General features: G+C 34.9%; 2 protein-coding genes across 2 annotated transcripts; both read left to right on the top strand.

Annotated features, from left to right (window-relative positions):
• Positions 1 to 16,223: 16,223 nt before the first annotated feature.
• Positions 16,224 to 16,934, top strand: LOC126847707 (metalloendopeptidase OMA1, mitochondrial-like). The gene has a single exon (XM_050588084.1). It carries the CDS (start codon positions 16,224 to 16,226, stop codon positions 16,932 to 16,934), a length of 711 nt encoding a protein of 236 aa, XP_050444041.1.
• A 1,909-nt stretch (positions 16,935 to 18,843) lies between these two features.
• LOC126847708 (metalloendopeptidase OMA1, mitochondrial-like) lies at positions 18,844 to 19,911 on the top strand. The gene has a single exon (XM_050588085.1). The coding sequence runs from the start codon at positions 18,844 to 18,846 to the stop codon at positions 19,909 to 19,911; it is 1,068 nt and encodes a 355-aa protein (XP_050444042.1).
• The last annotated feature ends 4,208 nt before the right edge of the window (positions 19,912 to 24,119 follow it).

The following is a 24,119-nucleotide window of genomic DNA, read 5'->3' on the forward strand; positions in this document are numbered from 1 at the left end:
TACATAATTGTACACCATTAAAGTAGCCAAAATGGTTTTTGTAAAAAACCAAAATTGATTTAAATATTTTTTATCGTACAATACCGTCACCGTAAAAAACGCGGCCCGTCTAAAAAAACGGTTAAATACAGCCTGTGCCCTCGAGGGATTTCGCGTTGTGCAGAAGACGTTTGACTGTATTAAAAAAAACCAAATAACTCGGTATTTTCCCCTCTATCGGGCCGACATGAGATTATTAACGTTGTCTTGGAGCTTTCCGGGGCCGCAGGGCGGATAAAAAAAGGAGTCGAATATTTTTGATTATCAATCATCCGTGATGGTTTTTGATCGAACCGCGATAACGGTTCACACTTCAGTAAAGCAACCGCTCAAAACGAAAAACCAGTACAACTCGACGAGATAAAAGAGGGAAAAAATCATAATTGAGACGAAATTCAGCGTGTAAAAAAATGAACCGAATAATAATAAAAAAAAAATAACCGGGTTGGCCGTTCGGTTCGGTAGTTTTGTCTGTAATGTACAGGCTTCTTACCATTTTTTTTTTGTACATGTGATTTTCAGTACAGACTGATCCGTCAAACGTTGGGCGTTGATTTTCTAGAAAAATAATTAATTTTTTTTTTTTTAAAACGTTTTTATACTTTACGCTGTTGGAGAGAGATAAACGCGCTTTATATGCGTCAATTTAAGTTATAAATACATTTATTATAGGCAGTCCAATTAAAAATATTATGCAAAGAGAAAATCGATAAATAAAATATTGGTAAACGCAGAATTGGATAATGATCGAACATGTCAAACACAAAATATGTCAAAGGAGTAAAAACAGTGGTACAAATTCTTAGTCGAATAATTTTGTGTCAATTTATTCGAATAAAAAGTTGTTGGAATAAAATAAAAAAATTCCACAAAATAACTATTCTTGAAAATATTCGAATAAAAAATGTGTTTTCTATATTATAAATACTGGTTTTATATACTTTGTAAATGTAGTATATGTTACATTTATTCGAAATGATGTTTTAAAAAATAATAACTTATTTAAAAAAAAAAAACTTACAAATTATTTAAACGTTATGTTTGAAAGTTCTTCGAATAAGTTTTAGTCGCATAATTGAATTTAAAACGATTTTAAAAACTGGAATAGAAATTATTCGTATAGTTATGTTTGGATTTATTCGATTAATTATTTTTAAATTATTTAAATAACTATTTTTCAATAACTATTACTTGAATAATGGTATTATTTGGATAATGTTTTATTTCAGTTATGCACAACTCTCATTATAAAATTATGAACTATTATCAAAACTATTTTCACTTTTGAAACCGGAAACGGCGTCTTCTCGTGCTCGTTTGGTGTGTAAAGGCCGTTCATAGTACCACCATTGTACCTATGCACTATACATTGTATATTATAAAGGTACAAAACATCTGTGTATCCGCAAAAGCATAATAGCTAGTATACTAGTTTCTAGCTAAATTTCTCGACGGATGTATGAGTAGATTTTGATTTGAAGAATACCTGTTGATTCTGGTAGTAAACTTTTTTCTGGTGCTTTATGAGTGATCATGAACGTTTTCAATTACTACGAATATTCTTTGTGTACAATTTTATCGCGTTCGAACCAGCCGTTGTTGTAGTAGCTATTTAGCTATTTTGTACGTATTATAATAGCTTATTTTTTAAAAGGAACGTAACGTTTGTGTACTGGTGGATTTATTACTAGTGTAGAATACCGTAACGGTTTTTATCGAATTATTATTCGGTAGGTTTTTTGCACTGCCGTCGCCGCCGCGACGGTGTCGATTACTTAGACATTCCACATGGGGGGGGAAGGAGGGTAATTCAATTTTGTGTAGTAGCCGTTAATCCCGACGGGCGATACAAAACTGGGGCTTAACGCTGTATCGGTTAGTCCGTTATCGATTCGTTCTAAAAAGCCGAATTCTTCGTGTGATTTGCATTTAATTAAATGCCGACCGGCACCGCCGCCGTAAGCACACCCCGAGGAGCCATCCCCCTCGACCCGCTGGGGTAAACGATTTTGGCATTGGCCGTAGGATATTGGCCGGTCCACTCTTCGGACGGTTTCGCTTTTGCCTCGTTTGCGAGTCGGACTCGCCTCGAGTAACACCCACCTAATATGCATAGTAATATTATTGTCCTTCGGCACCACTTCAACCCTTAAATTGACCCCGTATACGCGGCCGTGGGGTGCGAAATATGGTAATCGGTACGCTGCCCGGTGCATTGGGTTAAAGTTACTTTAGAAGTTATTCAACCCAAATATTATCACCTCTATTTATTTTATTCAGTAAAATAAATAGTAAATATACATTTAGTAACTTCGATACAAACCTGTTTCATACTTCAAACGTGGAACTAAAACAAAAGTATGTTCTATTTCTGCGTGGTCGATATTAGGGTGGATATAAAATCATCAACTTTTTGTTACCACCCAAATTTGCAAGAGAACTTTGCCAAAAATTGCCTGGTAGGGTTTGGTTTTTATTTTTGTCTATTATTTACAGAATAATTTGGAAATTCTCTAAGTCATAGATTGGACGTCATAGATACTACTTTTTAAGGCGTTGGGTATAGGCAATTTTATGCAAAAATTTAATATATAGCAAAAATAATTTTGTACATTTATTTGGTGTTCAGAACATTGAATCAGATTTATACATCAGGTACAATACAAATCGATACGCGTCAAGTAGGACATAATATTAGTTTTGGAAGCCTTCGGTAAGTCCTCGTAAGACGTCTCAAAACTCTGCTAGTTGGCAGTATTGGGTTATATAGCCTTCAGCTTTGATACGGATCTCTTAAGGTATTGTAATGTAGAGTATTATCTTCTTTTTTTCAATAACGTCATGACGTCGACGAGTAAACCGTTTCGTCGCCGAGGAGGTTATTTATTATAATGCTAGCTGCGCTACGACATTATCATCGCTGATTTTTGATTATTATTACATGACAACCCACCCACCCTCCCTCCGAAAGGCTAAAGGGGTTTCATCTCTCCTTCCATATGTCATATGTGTAGTATGTTCGACGAAAAATGATTGAGCGTAGAATTATTTTCTCCTGCGTTCATATTTTCAACAATTTGATTACAAGAAGTCCTCATTCCTGAATCTTGCAACATAATTGAATTTTAAATGAAAAAAAAAATATATTAATATAAAGTCTACCTACGATAGTTTTTTTTAAAAAAATTATTTTCATTAATAATAACTATACCATACAACAATATAATACAATAACAATACCTACATGTTTACAACATAATATTAATGTAGTAATGGGCGCAGTGGCTATCCTGAAAATGAAAATATTATTACCAGGTATATAAATTATGTATACAATCTTTTCAAATAATTGAAATAGGAATATTTTCCTCCTTTTACTTTTATTAGTGCACACCTTTATTTAAAACACTTTTCATCAGGTTAGGTGATTAAAGGAACTCTTTAATCATTAGTTTTCTGTCCATAGTCCTTGATACGCTCCTCTCTCTAAAATATAATCTGTCCTTCCTGTATCTCATATTTATTTATTTTAAATTTGTATTTAATTGTATTGACTTCATTAAGTTTCACTCAACTAAAGTACTATAATGTATATTTTCATTTGTAATTGATAAGCTATAATGTTTTTTTTTCAACAAAAGCTATAATAAACCTTTTTAAAAAATGATTACACTTTAAAGTTTAGAATGGGACGAAGGAATAATCTGGCAACAAACCTGTAACCAATAATATATTATGTCGAAACCTACTATGCAAAAAAATAATAAATTTATAGATATACATAAGTATAGAAAACCTGAAACCTTCGATAACATATCATTATCGTTAGCAGAAAACAAACAAAATAATTGTATTTAATTAAAAATGTAGGTGTTCACATCAATATGGTTTGCCTTGTGCAAACAGTAAAAGAAAATTTTAACAAAAAGAAAAGGTCAGGGCAATTAGTTGACTATACAATAATGATAATATATTATTAATTGCGATTTGACCAATTCAATGAAGAATTTATTGCAAGAAGGAACCTCGTTAGGTGTTTTTAGTGGAACTTTCTGTGCGGTTGAATTTTCGATGGTTCGGGTAGCTGTTTGTAGAAAACCTTTTATCCCAACTGTACTGGACGTGTGCTAAATGGACTTAAGTTTCTAATTGGCTCCGAGACGGTAATTCGAGGGGAAAAGAATCTCTTACATCCGCCCACACATTAGAGTGACGTATCTCCAGGAAGTACAGTTTCGCACGTAGAAAATGGAGTGATTCAACTTGAACGACTTAAATTAATGCTTAATGGTTTCTGGGAACTTTATATTCGAGTCACGTTGGAAGTATTCTTACTTACACGTTGGTGTGTAATAGTTTTACTTGTATTGTCCGAAATCGTCATTGTCACTCGAGTTTCGCTCAAGTAGGTACCCCATTACTGCTACATAGAACAGTCCATTGACTATGTTCATTTATAAGAAAACTTCATATTAAACAGTTGGGTCGATTGGACAATAATGTATGATTGAAATGAAAAATTCGAATAATAGATTATTTTTTTTTTTTGTTAAAAAACCATTTATAATGTAAAAAACTTAATTACTAATAAAAGAACTTTCAATACCAAAATAGTAAACGCAAATATATTTTATCTTAGGACGAGTTGGGCATTTTTAGAATAAATAAATACTATTACCTTTAAATGCTAATAACTCAAGAAGTAGGTATTTATTCAAAACTGGTCATAATAACTAGTGATTATTTTTTATGTTCATCATTATGTAAAACTCAAATGCCATACTTGACCTGCTATGCTTTGAAAGCTAGTAAATATATTAAATAAATTTCGTGTTGCTAAAAAAATATATTATGCGCACAACATACTTACCATAAGTGATATTGCTATTCTTTTTCATAATATGTAATATTCGAATTGAAGACAATTTTAATAGAATTTTAATAACAATAAACACAAATCATGATAGTAATATGCATTTAAATGTAAAATTATTAATAAAGACTTTCCAAATAATCAAAATATATTTAATTTCATAAGAAAATCTTCACTAAATCGGAAATTGATGTTAGGTTTTGTGCTAAATGATTTTTTAAATTATTAATACTCTCTAACAGCCAAATAATTCGGGTTTCGTCAATTTCAACAAGTTTTATACATGGTAGTTTTTTTATCATGAGCCAATCCATATTTCCCTGGTTTTAATTAATATTTTAATTTTTTTTTCCTTGTGTTTTTATATAATATGATCTCAATTTTCCACAAATTTGTATGTTTCTACCCCCCCCTAAATTAGTTTTTTATAGCAACTTTTGATTTTCAAATGAAATGATATTTTTCTTTAAAAATTATGGTTCAAAACTAAAAAATTAAAAATTAGGCCAAAAAACTATTTACATTTTAATATTATGGGCGGGGAGGAAGAACAAGTGTCAACGCTAATTGTATACACTTTTATGTAGGTGCTATTGGGATATATCATAATACCTGTTTGACAATTTATAGAATCATAATAAAGTCATCTTAGATAACGTGGCCCCAATAATAATGAAATAATGTAGGTACCTATTATTTTCGGTTGACTATTTCATACATATCAGTTATTACTATTTTACATTATCATTTCTTAAATTAAAAAAAAAACTTTGTGGTCTTCGTTGAAAAGTCTTAAAGTATGGATTAAATAATTAATATTATCTAATCATGTAACAATAAAATTTCGCACAAGAAAAGCTAAAACAACATACCTATTTTAACAAAATGAGCGCGATCTTCAAGTCACAACTACTCTCTTGAAACAAAAATGAGACATATAAGATGCTATGTGCTCTCTGTGCTGCTGTACATAGAGAATTCCTGGACTCTAGATGATACCATCACAAAGAAATTGGAACCATTTAAGATGTGATTATAATAAGGGTACCTTGTATTCCTCGGATTACAAACATCGAAGTTCTCAGAAGAACGAACAAATTACAAGGACCCTGAGCTCAGTAACATCATTTAGATCAGAAAGCTCCAGTATCACGAGAAATAAGAGCAGATATTCTATACTTTAATCCGTTTTGTAAGGAAAAATAATTTTGAAAGAGAGGACCCTGCAGAAGAAGCATATCATGGCTTCAAAATCTAAAAGCCTGTTTGGGAAGTCAAGAGTTGTTCATTAAGAGTTGTTCCGCGTCGCAACTGACAAAGTGGGAATTGCAATTCGTTAGAAAATAAACAAATGTTAGTTTGCCAGCTGTCGGTGTGTTTGAATTGGTTGATAAGAACTGCTTGTTTATTCTTAATTAAATTAAACGGCTTATACACAAAAAATGTTTGTTCCAACAAGTAAAAAATATAATTAAAAATTGTACCTACAGTTTAGATTAATATTAGTCGCATCTCGATTAATTTATATTCTGGCAGGCAAAAACAGTAAAAAACAGTCAGTGTTTAATAATGCTGACAAAAATAAAAAGCTTGTTATTCAATACTGTCTAAACTGTAACTAATTCCTATATTTAGCTATATGTCATATTTTATAGTTCATCACACTTGCGGTAGTCGCAATTATGCACAAGTTCCTATAACCATAGGCGCAATTTCAATTTTTAACTTGGGGGGCTGGACATTTTTTTAATATATATATATATATAAGTAAATATATTTTTGTATTTCAAAATTGTATGTATAACCTAATTTTTTTGGGGGGCTTAGCCCACCCTAACCGCCCGTATTTGCGCCTATGCCTATAACACACAGTAGGTAATTAAATGAAAAAAGTTATATTACTTAATAGAAAGGTCTAATGACACAACAATTCCTAAAATCAATAAAATAATACTTATAGGTAAAAAAGTCGTTTAAATATTAACCAGACATTTATAAACTAAGCTATGCTAATATAATTCAAAAACAATATTAATAAAAACATAATAACTCATAAGACATGATTTCATTAAACAAAATCAAGAGTACAAATAGTTTACAGACTAACTTTTGTTCGAGATTTCCTTGATGAACATTAAGTACATATTTAAAAATACTAACCATGATAAAATCGATAATATCGGTGGTATAAAATAATAATTCTAGGTGGTTAGGTGGATTTGGTATGGTCTGATGGCTTTTCCTGTGCCTGCTGCGAAAAACAATTTCAAGACAAACATTAGGAATTAAATACTCCTATAATCTCCTCGAGATCCCTTTGGTCATCCCTTATGGCAGATAGGTACATGGGCTTCGTCTGGTGGTTGCGAGGGATGCTTCTTAACGCGATAATTAATTGAAAAATAAATAAATAGAACAGCCGACGTGTCGCACTAAATCATAATATTATTATTATATTATTTAAATCTTGACATTATTCTGGCTGGCCTGTGCGTGACGTCAGACTTCATGATGTACTAGCTGTGTTATGACGGGGAAGATTAAAAATACAATTCCGAGTGCGCTGTGCCATTATAATCATACATATAGTACATAATAAATAACAACAATAATAACATTAATGCAAACACAACTGCAAAGGGTCTAATAAAAATGTAAAACTTAAACCGAGAACTTTTAATCTTATTTACGACAACGGAAGTAAAGATATTAAAAACTGCATTTTACAAATCGCTTGTAAATTATTATTGTTTAAAGCAACAACTCGGCCAATAAAATATATAAATAGGTTTTTTTTTTATTTCGAACAAATGGAACACCGACAGCGAAATTCGTCTTTAATTTTTCACTAGATTAAAAAAAAAATGTTCAAAACAAACACAAACAATTACACACATCGTTCTAAAACCAATACCTTCTCAGCTGTCGCATCAATTACTATATCAAACTTATGTTTTTATTAAAATTAAATTAATACATAATAATCCAAAGTATGACAAAAAAAGAAGGATTTTAATACAAAATCAATTGCATATTAAAAATCATCTAAACGTTTATGTAACGACTATGAGAAAATATAAAAACATATTTTTTTTATAATTTTTACAGGTAGGTATAAAACCGGCCTCAACAGCTAGGTAACTAGCCCATATAATGTACAATTAAAATATCTACAAAAACCATTACAAACAATTAGTCTGGACTATAAATAAATACTTAAACATTCATAATGCAAATTATATAATTTTATGGGTTTACAAATAACGTTCCATTAGTATTATTATCACTGAATCTGAATTTTTTATCGGATTATTAATTCTCCAACACATCTAGTTGGTGTTTGTTTAATCTCTTCTAAAAGTTTTCAAATATTCGATCTAGTGATTTCAGTAACGTTCTAAAAGTTGAAAATAAATGTCTGATTTATATTTTAAATAAAGTATATTTTACTACGCCGAATTCAGCTTAGAAAAAACAACTTTTAATTTTGTTGATTGTTTTTAATCTTTTTTTACAAATATTTTGTTTTTGTTAATTGTTATAAATTACTAACGGTTATTTCTTGTTGTAATTAAAAAATTGCTAATAAAATACTGATATTTTAAATAGTTTTTAAAGTTTTGTATTTTTATTCTCAGATTGACTATTAAAAATGTAATAAGAATTTTTTCTAAAAAAAGTCGTCGGTAAAAAAAATTCTGTATCATAAAATTTGAATAACCTTGCATATTATAGGTTGGATAATTTTTGTTTTATCTTCATGTCTTATATGCAATTATAGGATTTGAGAGCTGGAAATTAGACTTAAGATGCACTAGCCATTATCTATAACATAAAGTTATATAACAACATACATTTTAAAAAAAAAATATATCGACAAATTTTTCTTTAGTCAAAAAGTGACTAAAAATTTTAATGTGTATTTTGAATGATATATTTTATTTACCTGTGTTCTTTTTATTTGAGTAAACCTCACGCCGGTTGGGGGGGCTTAAGCACAACAATGCACAACAGCTCTCGTTACGACATTGCAGTACAAATTATAAACAGTGGTAAAATGTTATGAAGTATCATTAATAATAAAATCTGTCTCTCTAAGGCCGGTAGATTGTTAGCCATAAGACATTTTACGGCGAGGAACAAAGAAGGTATAGAAATGCATTGTCGGCCGTAAGAATAAACAAAGCCTTAAAGCTGAGCACAAGAAAAATGGTCATTTACTAATTGGCGCATAAAAAGCAACAATTTATGTTTTAATATTCTATCGTTTTGATAAATTTAAATAAAAGCCATTGCCAGTGAACCAAGCAACTAATTGACATTTTTATTTTTATTCAAATCCACCCCGCCATCTTATTAATACATTAAAATAATATGTACAGTACAAGAATTTGTTTGTTTTATATGAAACTATTTTTCTTTATTCAAATCAAATATATAAACTTAAATATGCAATACACAATATTTCATACCTAAGATGTACTTGGTGGTTCTTAGCAAATTGTTCTTAAAATTTAAGCAATTTTCAACACTTAACTCAGTAAAAAAAAAAAATATATTTTATTAATTTTGTTTCGAATCCACCCCATTTCATAATTATATTTGTTAGCAAACGAAAAAAAAAAAAGAAGAAGAAAACTGTTGAAAAGAAAACACTTCTAAGTGAATCTTTGAATACAACTGGACCGTAATTCGGCGAAAGCTCTTTCCAAACTTGGTTCAGACCGAGTTGTTTTTTTTTTCCATTACATTTACACTGCTGTAGAAAAGTGTGATTATTTATGTACTCATTTTAATGATTAAACAGTGATTTTGTTGGAATTGGACAAAGTGGAACGAGCGGCGACCATTGCAGACGTCTGTCGAGTGATCTCAACCACTCTGTCGTCGAGGTGTATTTTTTTTTTTGGTTTTGGAGGTATGAATATTCATTATGGGGCTGTCTCCGAAATGATTATTAAGACCTATGTTGACACATTGGATTCGACAAAAGCCCTTTCGGATTTCGGCGAAACGATAATTCCACGGTTGTCGAACAACAGCAGCAACAGCAGCTGGTGTTCGAGAGATCTGTTGATTATATAGAAAGCCCCCACAGGAGAAGAAGAAGAAGAAGAAGGAGGAGGTCTTTTGTTTGATTTTCGAGATCGATTTTGACGGCGCTGTGAAAACAAAACTGTCGCGGTCGTTTCCAATAGAAAGAACAAGACGTTTGTTTATGCGCCACGGGAATAGGTTTTTGTCGGAATTTAATTTCGCCGGCTTAACGTTACTTTTGGGGCGAAATTCACAAAGGTCGACACATTTCACGGCTGTGTTTACTTTTCACTTACACCCCCCCCCCGTTTGTTCCCTCGCCCCAATCCGCCTTAAAACCATAATAATTAAGAATGTGGCCCGCCCGCCGAATTCACACCGTCCGTTGAACCTTTTCAATATCACAAGTCTGAAATGTATTTTATATTTTACAATTATTAATATTGAAAACAAGTCCACCGTGCGACCGTATTCCGTATCTGCATCGGGCATGTTTTCGGATATTTTGTACAAACTCATTTACTTCAAATATTGTGTATTATTTCTCACGTTGTTGTTATTCGACCATTTAGTTTTCGTTTACTAAAATATGTTCAACCAAGTTTTCACTGCCTTCACCGTATATGATACCGCATACTGGTCTTGCTTAAAGAGATTGACAGGTCTTGGGTAATTTTCGAGCAAGCCACTATTTACAAGGAAAAGGATAGTCTTCTTTTTCTAGAATGGTATCACAGAAGTAAAAATTTTATATAAAAAAAAACCTTACAACAATAGCACAAGTCAGACTACATATTAAACATTGAACTACAGATTAATAAGAACAATGTATTTGTTATAGCTCCACATTCAGACCAAAACTACTTCATTACCTAAAAAGTTACTTAAATAAAATTTGTTCAATATTATTAATATTATTCATCATTGCTCGTAGATATTAAATTTCTAGTTTGTTAACAGTAAATAGCAAATATTTTTGTAGTATGTATTTTACACGGTATTGTATTTTTTTAATCGTTTATAGGTACGTTATCTATCAAATGAAATATGATCTCACGGTTTCTCCGATATAGAACTCGTTTGATTATAATAACATACTTAATCCTTGATAAATTATAATACACCTACTAATCATACATCCCTATGAATATTATGATGACAATCTGTTATTAATAGTGTATTAGTTACTATATTCAATTGTATACCGTGGTACGGTTATTGTCTGATAAGGTGGCTTCCGTTTAAAGGAAAAAAATAATAATGCACATAATATTACACCAAGCGCCATTCTTCTGAGTAATTTTTAACGTGTATTGTTTATGTACTCAGACTTTTATGGTGAATCGTTGAAATATAATATGAAATTTTTTTTAAAAAACAGTGGCAAATAGAAGAAAAATTGCTGAGTTAGGTCTGATTTTCATTAACCCTCTCGGTCACTGCGTCCTACCGATAGAACTTCATAAAAACTAAAGTTACCACCCTGACTACTACTGATCTATATTCAATTGCCTAATCTAAAACTTCCCAATGGTTGGTTGTCAACAGAGTTGAGGAGTAGCAGAGTTTAAGAGGGATTTTTGATAGTTTAGACATTTACCTTTTGTTTTTACATTATTATTTAATACACGTTTTCGTTGTAGACATTTTTAACAAGTCACTTTCTAGACGTCACTTCCCGCTCGATATTTATTTCAGGTAAAATCCATTTCGTTTAAATGCGCAAACTGTATATTAAAATATTTTAACAGCTTTATCTGTGCACTCGGAGTGAAATATTACAATAAATTTCTGCGAGAAATAATTCAATTCGTTGTGAACGCATAAATTCATGCGTTCCATTATCAGGCCACGGCGGCAGATATTAACCTGGCTGATGGAAACACACTATGGCAACATAAATAATGCATATAGGCGTAATTGTTATATTATTCACAGACAGTCGAATGTCGTTAACAAACGGATCACAAACGGATCGCTCGACTAGAACGTTTCGGATATCATACCGGCTTTGATAATATTAATTATTCATATCGATGAATGCAGCTATCCGAACGACCCATTATCGTACATACGGGCTATAGCGGAAAAAACCGATCGGTTAGATAAGTCACACGGATTCCGATACATTTAACAAACAGTCGGATCCGGTCGGCATTGGAATGGAGATGAACAACATTCGTTTTCACTCTTAGCCGAACTAAAAGTCCCTCTATTCTAAGTATAAAAGGGGAAATTCTTAGACACCATCTGGGACAAAAAACCAACCCAAAACTCTCAAATTTATTCCAAACTACAACGAGGCTACTAGCATTCAAAATTAGTATACCCACTATACATTAAAAACACACATCTTTACGTTGTAACTGCTTGCTTCTAATATTATTATACAAAACAACTTACTACTTTGTGTAGCACCCGTTTGGAACAATTGTGCCCAAACGCATATAAGGAAAATACAAGTATTTCAATCAAAATGACGCCCTTCTTGTAAACCTAAATTTTGCGACATCAAGAGAAGAGTGGTGGAAAAGTCAAGTGCGAGGAAAGAAAGGAAAGGAGAAGAGAGGAGAGTAGAGGTAAAAGGGAATGAGTTCACCGACCGGGTTTGGATAGTAATTTAATATTACTGTTAAAATAATTGAAATTCGTTTGATTAAAAAAAAAAATGTTAGCACTATTTTGTGTAAGCTGCTGTTATTTGTGATAAAGCAAAACTTGTACAATCTGAAATCCTAACATATCGCATATTTTTTAATTTATTTTTGGTGTAATATATATAATTTATGAATTTTTATTCGTTATACCATAGTGCTTTTGTTATTGTAATTTTATGAAAATATAAACTTAAGCTCGCTTTTTTATGGTCTGCTTACATTATTCATTTACATAGCAGCCGTTTTATATTTTAGCTTATTCCACGTCGAATCTCTACTCATTCTAATCTTATTTGGTTTATTAAATACTTCCATAGAAAATATATTAGGTATATCGATAATCGTTATTTGGAGATAAGGAAGTCGCAATTAAAAATACCTGATTGAAAATTGAGAAGTAATTTTTTCAACTTGGCTGAGTTTCAGATGTATCTACGTCAACAGCTGTTGTAGGCTGACATTTCGGACTCCTCGCAGAGTCCATCAACAGGGCTGTTAACTGATTGCCTCGCTCGTTCCCTACCGCTATTTATACATCTCGTTTCCTTGAGACCGTGTTTCTCGAACTACGGAGACCGAGCGTACATAAAAAATATCAAAATACTAGACAAGGAGGCTAATTTCGGGAAAAGAATGTATAAAGAGGCCACAGAAATCGAAAAGTGTCCAATAAATTTTAATAGAGAAGATGGTTGGAAGATCGGTAACACATCAAAATCCATTATTCAACTAAACAAAAGAAAAGAACAGATTAAAATTAAATCATCAAAGCCAAATAGAAGCTGCCGTTTCAGTAACTAACGAAAACTGCAGGTGCAGATAAGGCAGGCCTAAATGTAGGGAAAGCCAGAAAAACACGGCCTCAAGTACAAGAGACGTATAAATATCGGTAGGGAACGAGCGAGGCAATCAGTATAGTCACGGCATTGGTACAGTCGTGACTATGACAGCCTTGATAATGGACTCTGTAAAGAGTCCGAAACGTCGGCCTACAACTATTGACGTGGACATATCTGAAACTCAGCCAAATTCAATTTCAATCCACGAAAGCTTTAACTTTGACTAAAACTTGTGACCTCGTGATATTTTTGCCGATTACTTGTCTTAGTTTTGTAACCAGTAACAATGACGGGTTCCCTAGCGAAGTCAATTTACTTGACTCGACAAGTCGTATAAATTAATCTGATGTACGTTTTTGCATACCATTTGGTGATGTTTACACCAGTAAATATTGTGCTAAACAAGCGATTCGTTCCTGATTAAAACTTTTGCAATTGCTCGTCCCGAATGATATAATTTATTGCAATTAATTTGTTCCCTTCGTCGGACATTCGCCCAAAGTTTGCTAGACCAATTTTCCTATATCAAAACTCGGGACCCTCCCCAAACGTGCAAACCGATTAATTGAACCCCTATAATTGTTGTGTAAAACTTTTCACAGAACTTTAGCGGACGAGCAACATGCGGTTTTCGCAGTGGAAAATCCACCGTTAAATAATTGCAGACGATCTTTCGGGTCTTTTGTCTCCGACCCCATGTACAAAATATCGTGAATTCCTAAGCTTAACACACATACTTTATGTGTGTATAAATTTAACGAATATATAACATGATACTATATTTGTTATTACAATATTTGCATGTTGTGCATCACACCGGCAATATTTTAATTTATAACAGAAACGGTTAGCATAAATTGCACGACTTATTGACAACTAAGTAAAGGTCATGATTTTTACTTTGTTCTCGTGCAATGTACAATTTCCTAGCTGAGTGTCTGGCCCAAAAACGATAATTTGAATGGCATGTGTATAACTTTCATCACATTTGTTAAATGTGCATACTGTATGGATTGTAAGTATATTTCTCTTAAAAACAAAATAATAATAACATGCTAAAGGAATTTAAATAATTTTATTACAAGGGTCGATACGAATAGGGTTGTCCTCCACTGTAATTAAAAATATAATGAAAATATTTTCAATACCAGCTGTTGACTGTCCATATACACTTGCATAGACGTTAAACTTGATGATGATGATGATGATTAAACATATCTTGGTCCTAGAATTTTCTTCTTGCTGTCCACTTCGCACAGACGCTTCAGATTACGTGGGAGCTTTTTGGGCTCTAGTTTCTTGATGTGTTTGTTTTAATATCTTTGAGGTTTGATGTGAAAGTGATTGTAGAAATATGCTGCAGTGTCGTCAATGGTTATTTTGTTGAGGTCATCGAGGAGTTGTTTATTTGTGAAAAAACCAGGGAACTTTAGAGATTATACGAAGGCAAATTTGTTAGAAGTACTGTACAGTAAACTTACTGTACTGGATAGCTTCACTGTAAATAGGATGAGTAGAGTAAAATACAATTTTGTGTGTTCATGATTGAACATAGCATAGGACATAAGATGGAGACAATTATCGAGGTTTTTTTCGCTTGTACTAGAGATTGGCACTCGAAGTAAACAAGTTGACTGGCAAGCTTTATGATAGTTTTGGTCTTTGAGAAATGAGTATGGTACTCAAGCCAGTCAATTTTTAAACGCCTGTATAGTGCTAAGCCAAGGTACATAGCTTTTGTAAAGTGGGGGATACAGGATCCATTTGATCTGATGACGGGACAGTTCTGAAGGTGAATCCTAAAAGTAACTAGTACTGATTTTAACTCGATGGCCATTATTTACCATTTAAGAAACCAGGAACGAAGTAAATCCATATGAGTTTGTATGTCAATTAAAATATGCCTATGAAGTTTCTACTGTCCAGATTCCACAGCAGATGACGTTACTGATCAGAACAGCCTGTGCTACGCGCTTTTCCAGCTTCCAGCGTTGGATTTCGCATAATGATGCGGTAATGTGGACCGTGAAGGCCAACGAGCCGTTGACAGATGTTTAACCCCAGAAATCGACCGCATTACTGTCAAATCCACACAGGCGGCTGTCTCACGAAACTGACATGTGAAAATTGTTGTTTCGAGATTTACTGGCTACAAACCGTATACGTCCGTAAGCATGGCGAATAAATAACATTATCATTTGCGACTAAAATTCGACCGGACGAAATTCGAGTGGAGGGCATGACGTTAATAGGAGAGAGTCCATTCAAAATAAACGGGTAATTAGCTAAAGCGTTGACCACCAAAATCTTTGTCAACCGGTTCGGATTGCTTGCAGGGTCGACGTGACAGGCCAGTGGCAGTGGGTTGCGTTTCGGTTGTTCGCCCGGGGATGGCCATTGCTGTTGGCCAAATGGCCCGTGATGCAATACGGTGGCATGGCGACGATGGCCACGGCCACGGGCCTGATGGCGGCATTCGCGACTGACGATATCTGTTCGGCGATGTTCGAGTTGCCGGCCGCCGTTTTTCGTGATGAACTCATATCAGTATCGGTGCACATAACGTCCATGATGGTGGGATGGGGGCTGCGGTGGTGGTGGAATCGGTTGACGGAGGCCGAACGGTCTGGGCACGTGGAGAAGTTGAAGAGCTCGGCGCTGCCGCTGGGCTTCGCCACAGCCGTGGCGCTGGCCATGGCCACCGACTTTTACCGTAGCCACACCGTCATTAACCCTTACACGGGACGCGCCACCCTCAGCCTGTACACCGATCGCGAGATGGCGGAAATCGACGAATGGTCCACCAGATACATGTTGGCCCGGTTCTGTATGTTGCTCTACCCCAAGGACAGCGCCAGGCACAGGCAAGTGGCCGGGATAGTGCATAAAGTCGCTTTGGCCAACCCCGGAATGGCCGGCGCCACGCCCTGGAGAGTGTTCGTCGTGGACGAGTCCGATGTGAACGCGTTCGCGCTGCCCTACGGTTCGATGTTCTTCTACCGCGGCCTGTTGGACTTCACCAACAACGCGGACCAGCTATCCATGTGCGTGGCTCACGAGATGGCCCACTGCATTCTCCGGCACGCCACCGAGATGATGAGCCATCGGCGGCTGTACAACGTGGCCGAACTGCTGCCGTTGACCGTGGCCTACTTTTTCGCGTCCAACAACTACGAGTTGTCCGCGTACAAGGTGCTGTGCAAGATAGCGTACCATATGGTGGCTGAGCTGCCTCGCAGCAGGCTTATAGAACTGGAAGCCGACACGCACGGCCTGGTGTTGGCGGCGGCCGCCTGCGTGGACCACAGCCAGGCCGTCCACTTCTGGGCCAAAATATCCAAGTATGAGTCCTGGCTCAGTCGCTCTTTTTGGTGGATGGCCACGCATCCGCTGAGCGATGTCCGAATCCGAAACTTGGAAGTCAACGCGGCCATGGGCGACCTGATTGGTGAAGCCAATGGGTGTGTGTTCAGGCGAAAATCTTCTTAAATACATCTTAACATTTTAAATTCACTAACAAAATTGTGGAGCTCTCGTCTACGTCGTGATGCCGGGGATCCGAGTAAAATTATTTGAAATAATATGCATCAAATATTATCAATGGAATATAAAAATTATTTTAAAAAAAATGTTTGGCAAAGATGCACTAATGTGCGAAGACTGGTTATTTGTATTAATTCTGTATTAATGAAGGTTGTGGTGGTCAGATAAAAAAAAACTACTATTAAACCAATCATCCAGTATATTATTGCCAAGAATATGATATCGCATGATTAACGTATGTTAAATGAACAGGTATATAGTATTAATGAATTGTAAATTAAAATTTTTTTTTTAACTGAAAATTTGTACCTAAATAATTCTATTGTAGTTAAGATAAGCAGTTAATTTTGCATAATAATCATTACTTGTATCATTACGTGTATTTAAAGAATATTGAAAATTGTACAAATTTCAAATGTAAATAAAATATGCTGTTGGCTTTTCGTGGAAATTGAAATGACCACTTTGATATGAATAGTCATAACAACTTTGGTATCGCATTTGAATAGAAAGCAAAATTAACAAAATGGAGATTGTGCAAAAAGAATCTAATTTAAGCTGATTGCCTTACTGAAGAATAGGTTTTGAATTAAATATTAAGGTTTTTTTCCAAACTTTTCAAATAGTTGGTGCTCAATTCCATTTTTAAATAATTATTTAATTAAATTGTTCAAACAAGGAGTATAATCAACACATTTTCAATGAACTCCATAGTATAAAGAATAAAATAACAAAAAATATATAAGACATTTTTACCAGATTTCTCAATCAATATAAAATTGAATGGTTTTTGGAAACTCTTATTGAAATTCATTATATGTGGTTAAAAATTACAGTCTGGCCAATAATATGATATCGCTAATTTAATGTATCAGTTGAATGACTCTGAAAAAGTTTCACTTCATCCGTGCGTACTCGTAACACGCACTGGTGCACGCACGCCTGCGTGGACCACAGGCCGTCCATTTCTGAGCCAAAATATCCAAGTATGAGACCGACCTCAGTCGGTTCTTTTAGTGGATAGCCACGCATCCATTGAAAGATGTCCGCATGCGAAACTTAGAAGTTCACACGGCGATTGCAAGCCTATGGGTGCGTGTCCAGAAGAAAAACTTCTTAAATACTTTTTAACATTTAAAATTTACTAACAAAATTGTGAAGCTCATTTTCTACATCCTGAAAGCCGGGGATCCGAGTGGTACATTGTCCAGCTACAGTTAAATTGAGGTATATAGCTTTTGTAAAGTGAATACAGGATTCGTTTGATCTAATAGGGAGACATTTAGAGGGCGAAGCTTTAAAGTAATAGTGCTGATTTTGACTCGTTGGCCATTATTTAACTTTTACTAAACCAGGTACGAATTAAATCCATGTGAGTTTGTAGGTCAATTAAAATGTGCTTATGAAATGTTTACTGTCCGGATTCGACAGCAGTTGACGTTACTTATCAGAACAGCCTGTGCCACGCGCTTCTCCATCTTCTGTACGGCGATGTTCGAGTTGGATTTCACATTACCGCATGACTGTCAAATCCACACAGGCGGCTGTCTAAATTGTTGTTTTGAGATTTACTGGCTACAAACCGCATACGAGCGTAAGCATGGCGAATAAATAACAATATTGTTTGCGACCAAAAATCGACCGCTGATGATATTCACGGGGAAGGATCGGGCATGACGTTAATAGGAAAGAGTCCATTCGAAATAAATGGGTAAATAGCTTAAGCGTTGACCACCAAAACCTATGACAGCCACTGCGGATTGCTTGCAGGAATGACGTGTTCGGCCGGTGGCAGTGGATTGCGTTCCGGCTGTTCACCAGGGGATGGCCTTCGCTGTTGGCCAAATGGCCCGCGATGCGATACGGTGGCATGGCGGTGCTGGCCACTGCCGCGGGCCTGATGGCGGCATTCGCGACTGACGATATCTGTACGGCGATGTTCGAGTTGCCGGCCGCCGTTTTCCGTGATGAACTCATATCAGTATCGGTGCACATGACGGCCATGATGGTGGGATTGGGGCTGCGGTGGTGGTGGAAACGGTTGACGGAGGCCGAACGGTCTAGGCACGTGGAGACGTTGAAGAACTCAAAGGTGTCACTGTACTTCACCGCAGCCTTCGCGTTGGCTATGGCCACCAACTTTTACTGGCGCCACACCGTCGTCAACCCTTACACGGGACGCGCCACCCTCAGCCTGTACACCGACCGCGAGATGGCGGAAATCGACGAATGGTCCACCAGATACGAATTGGCCAAGTTCTGGCTGTTCGGCTACGCCAAAGACAGCACTAGGCACAGGCAAGTAGCCGGGATAGTGCATAAAGTCGCTTTGGCCAACCCCGGAATGGCCGGCGCCACGCCCTGGAGAGTGTTCGTCGTGGACGAGTCCGATGTGAACGCGTTCGCGCTGCCCTACGGTTCGATGTTCTTCTACCGCGGCCTGTTGGACTTCACCAACAACGCGGACCAGCTATCCATGTGCGTGGCCCACGAGATGGCCCACTGCATTCTCCGGCACTCCGCCGAAGAGATGAGCCACCAGCGGCTGTACAACGTGGCCGAACTGCTGCCGTTGACCGCAGCCTACTTTTTCGCGTCCAACAACTACCAAGTGTACGCGTCCGAAATGCTGTGCAAGTTGGCGTACGATCTGGTGGCTAGGCTGCCCCGCAGCAGGCGCATAGAACTGGAAGCCGACACGTACGGCCTAGTGCTGGCGGCGGCCGCCTGCGTGGACCACAGCCAGGCCGTCCACTTCTGGGCCAAAATGTCCAAGTATGAGTCCTGGCTCAGTCGGTTATTTTGGTGGATGGCCACGCATCCGTTGAGCGATGTCCGCATCCGAAACTTGGAAGTTCACGCGGCGATGGCCGATCTCATTGGCAAAGCCAATGGGTGCGTGTCTAGAAGAAAAACTTCTTAAATACTTCTTAACATTTAAAATTCACTAACAAAATTGTGGAGCTCTTGTCTACATCTGAAAGACAAGGATCCGAGTGGTACATTATCCAGCTACTATTAAGTAATTTCGTGAGTCGAGTCACTTTTAAAATCATAATAAATCAGTTTCACGCTTAACTTAATTGATTATATTTTCTTGGTTACCGGGAATGACTTACCGTTTAGATGGTTAAGATAAAAAATATTTAACTAAACTGACAAAAAAAAAACCCGTGCAACCTTCGGCTGCAACATTCAATGTCGGCATTGTAACATCGTGTTGTCCAATTTTTAATTTTTTTGGGGTTTTTTATTTGTTTTTTATTGAAGGAATTCTCGCGGAGGGCATGACGCACATTGGTCTGAAATCTAAAAAACGAGTTTAAAAATCAATTTTTTAAGTTAGACCTATGAAAATGAAATTTTTACTGTGCAATAAGTAATAACAACAAAATGTGCTTAAAAAATTATTTTTTTTTTTACATTTTATCACTTTAATTATTATTTAAAATTCTGTATTTCTACATATCTGTTAATAAATAGGCTAAATTGGATTAAACTACTCCGAATTTTTTTAAACATCATTTCAGTATAAAAACATGTTTACAAATATTTAAACTAATATTTTTTTTTGTGTGTAAACATCTTTACGCGCGGCACGATGTTTGGGTAGGGGTAAATTTGTGCAAATACCGGGAGTAGTGGTAACGGAAGTGGTACTGATGGAGTTAAATTTGACCGGTAAACGGAAGTAAACGTTACGGATATATGTCCAATGGTGAATGGTACTACCGCCCGTGGCTGAGAATAATTCTATCCACGCATTATACCCTAGTACCCACAATTTACAATCTGTATATTACCTTGACGGAAACAACACAGATATTGATGTAATAGATGTTATTAATTTGTGACAAGTTGTGAAGAAATTACAATGTAAATTATACTAGAAAATTACGCTGAACCAATTTTGGTGGTACCTCTGTATTTGTCATAAGACGGGCTAAAATCTATGTCAATACAATTTTGTTATTTACATTGTCATCGCCTAACGAGACAAGGGTTAAGTATAAAGTTTTGTATTGATTAAATGTAATGAATACGTATAACAGAATAGAAAATTAGAAATATATAATATACTTAATATAATACTTTAAAATATATTATACATTACATAGACCGTAACATAAAATTAATATATAATTATTTAATAAAAAATTATAAATGAGATTTTAATAAACAGTGAATATATAGATTACAAAATTTAAAAAAACGTTTAGGCCGTAACAAAACCAAAGCAAATGGTTTTTGTTGATTATAATAATTGATATATTGTACTTTAGTTACAAAATTGTATCCATTTAAACTAAATTAGAATCATGGACAAGTGCGTAACTCAGTACTGTAAGACGCTCATGGACCGGAATTCCCAAATCCGTTTACTTTTAAATTTAAAATTTATTATAATTTTATTTATTACTATGTTTGAAGAACAATTCATATAAATAAGGAACATTTTCGACTATTTTTAAAAAAGTTATAGAGCATCGTAATTGCAAGTTGAAAAGTTTGTACATTTTTTAGGAGTTTTTCTCGATTTTGATGGGGAAGGGGTGACTTTTTTTTAATTTTTGGAAGTACCTTCCAGGTATGATTTCTGATCTATAGAGTTGCGACACCAAGAAATCGGTTCGGCGGTTTACGAGCTATCGTGGGTCCAGACACAAAAATAAAAAATAAAAACACATCATTGTAAAAACAATACCTTCTCAGCTCCGCATCGAAGCTAATATATATTTATATATTTAGGCCGTAACGTAAAATAAATAAACTGAAGATCGATTCCGTTTACCAAAAAAAAAAACTTTTGTAACATTTAAGCTATGCCCAACACGCGGAACAACAAAAGGAATAAGAAGAGCGCCATAAGAGCTATCGTCATGTGTAAACTATAATAAATGGTCAAACAATACTCATGACTGGTATACATTTCCCTAAACCGACATATTATACAATCAGGTATAGATTTTCTCCACTTTGTACTTCTGCCAGGTATTTTGAATAATAACTATCACATTGTGCCTTGGTTAATCAGTGGAGATTTTAACGTCAAATTCAGTACTTTCAGTACTCTTATTAAATTTCTAAAATACACTTTTAACCTCCACGTAAACTCAGATAGACAAGTGAGTACTACACAATCAGGCACAGTCATAGATGCAGTATTCCAGAGGAAATTAGATAGCTTACAGTCTCGTGTTTATGTATCTTATTATAGTTAACATAAACCGATAATACTAAAGATATTACACAATCTATACAATTTATATGTACGATAAGCGTTAATGATAAAGTAGTATTAACGATATAAAATATTAATAGTTTCTCAATAAAGTTCTCGCATATGATAAGTTCAGCTCTATTTTTTAATTGTATATGATGTAGAACCCGACATAAGATGTTTACACATAACTATTGTGAGTACTTTTCGCGGCTCACTGGGGTTTTTTTTAATGAGCAATACTAATTACACCAAAAACCTAATTATAGTATTTTGATTTAATAATTAAATAAAATAAATAAATTTAAAATAATTTAATTTTTTTTTATCTCATTTTTACTGTATTTAGAAACTTTTTAGGAAGCGTCCAGGTTAAAGTTGTAAAATTGAATTTTTAAGTACCACTCTTTTGTGTACTACTATCGGTGTAAGTTAAAAAGTTGTATGTTATACTCGTATTCTTAAGACACTACCGTCGATGACAAACAGTAAATTAAAGATAATAAAGACTAACAATTGTGATTAAATGCATTATTTCAGCATCCACATATTAATCATCTGTAATAGTTTTTTAAAAAAATGTTTTTTATTAGCTTTCACCAAAAATTATTTTTTCCATTCATTAATTTCACCTATGCCGTAGTACCAATTTATGCGATTTGCTTGAATCAATAACAGTCTCACAAACAATAATGCGGACAAACAACACAAAATACATGTTTATAACGTACGTCATCATCAAATAAACGTAACAGCGACCATTTCAACGGGTAGTGGTTGAAACATTTATTTTATTTGGCTTTTTTTTTGGGGGGGAGGCTATTCAAAGACTTATGATAGACAAAATTGACAAACGGACCACGGTAGGTCTGAAACGAATATTTTCTCAAATCGGTGTTATGGATTTTGTTTTACCCGACTGGCTCCGCATGACACATTATTGTCCCCAATCGAAGTTCAAGCCGTGAAATGTGCAAAGAATTTTTACACGAAGATTTTATTCCACGTCGTGAACAGGTAATTCGCGTGCACCGAACACGATTGTTTGAAAGAAAAAGAGAGAGAGAAAAAGACAAAAACGGTACTGGATCAATACTCAAGTAACGTCTTACCAGTTGTCGGTGGAGTATATGTGAGCTAATCTCAGGGGAGGGGCGGTGGTAAATATATATATTTATATTTATATGTGTGTGTATAAATTATACTTATTTGATCAAAAAATGTATTTTTAACGAACAAAAAACAAATATTTTATACCTCTGTAGTATTTACTTTAATTTTAAGAACACGGGACAAGACTGATGTAGAAAGAAATTAAGAATAATCTATAAAAAGGGAGAACTTTAATGTCAGAATTGAGATAACAAAGGAGTGGAGAGTTGAGAGAACAGCTATATTATAAATGCGTTTAAAAGCAAATAGCCAAACTCGACTTTAAGCATTCCTTACACGAGGCCCAGTTCGTGCAGTTGAATTCTCGGGGCATCGACAAGCCTTTAATCAGTAAACATAATAAAGCAATTGCTTCGTAGAAGTTAATAAAATATTACCATTCGAATTTCTAATATTTGCCCTCCTGCCGAGAATACTTTTCAAAAGTATTTTAAGCACTTATTCCAATATAAATACCAAACATAGTATGACGATAAAGGTCGGAGGATGTCCGTTCTGTGGAAAATGTTCAAAGAAATGTTTACCGATTCTAGTAAGTTGCATTTTTTTGGAGCTTTCGGCGCTTAGTCTAGTCGATGATATTGTTTTGGATTTAAATTAATAATAATTTCACTGGCGACTGGAGACTGAATGAAGAATTATATCCAATTAGAGTTATTCGAAATGTCGCTATCTGAACTTGCTCGTCAAACGACGTTTTGAATTATGTCATTCAAACAAGTCCGTTTTATTCGATT

Source organism: Adelges cooleyi, unplaced genomic scaffold, assembly GCF_023614345.1.
Source record: "Adelges cooleyi isolate 19-005CV unplaced genomic scaffold, UGA_ACOO_1.1 ACOO_flye_CR_arks_rails_tigmint_CR_PRNA_118, whole genome shotgun sequence".
NCBI classification, from domain to species: Eukaryota; Metazoa; Arthropoda; class Insecta; order Hemiptera; family Adelgidae; genus Adelges; species Adelges cooleyi.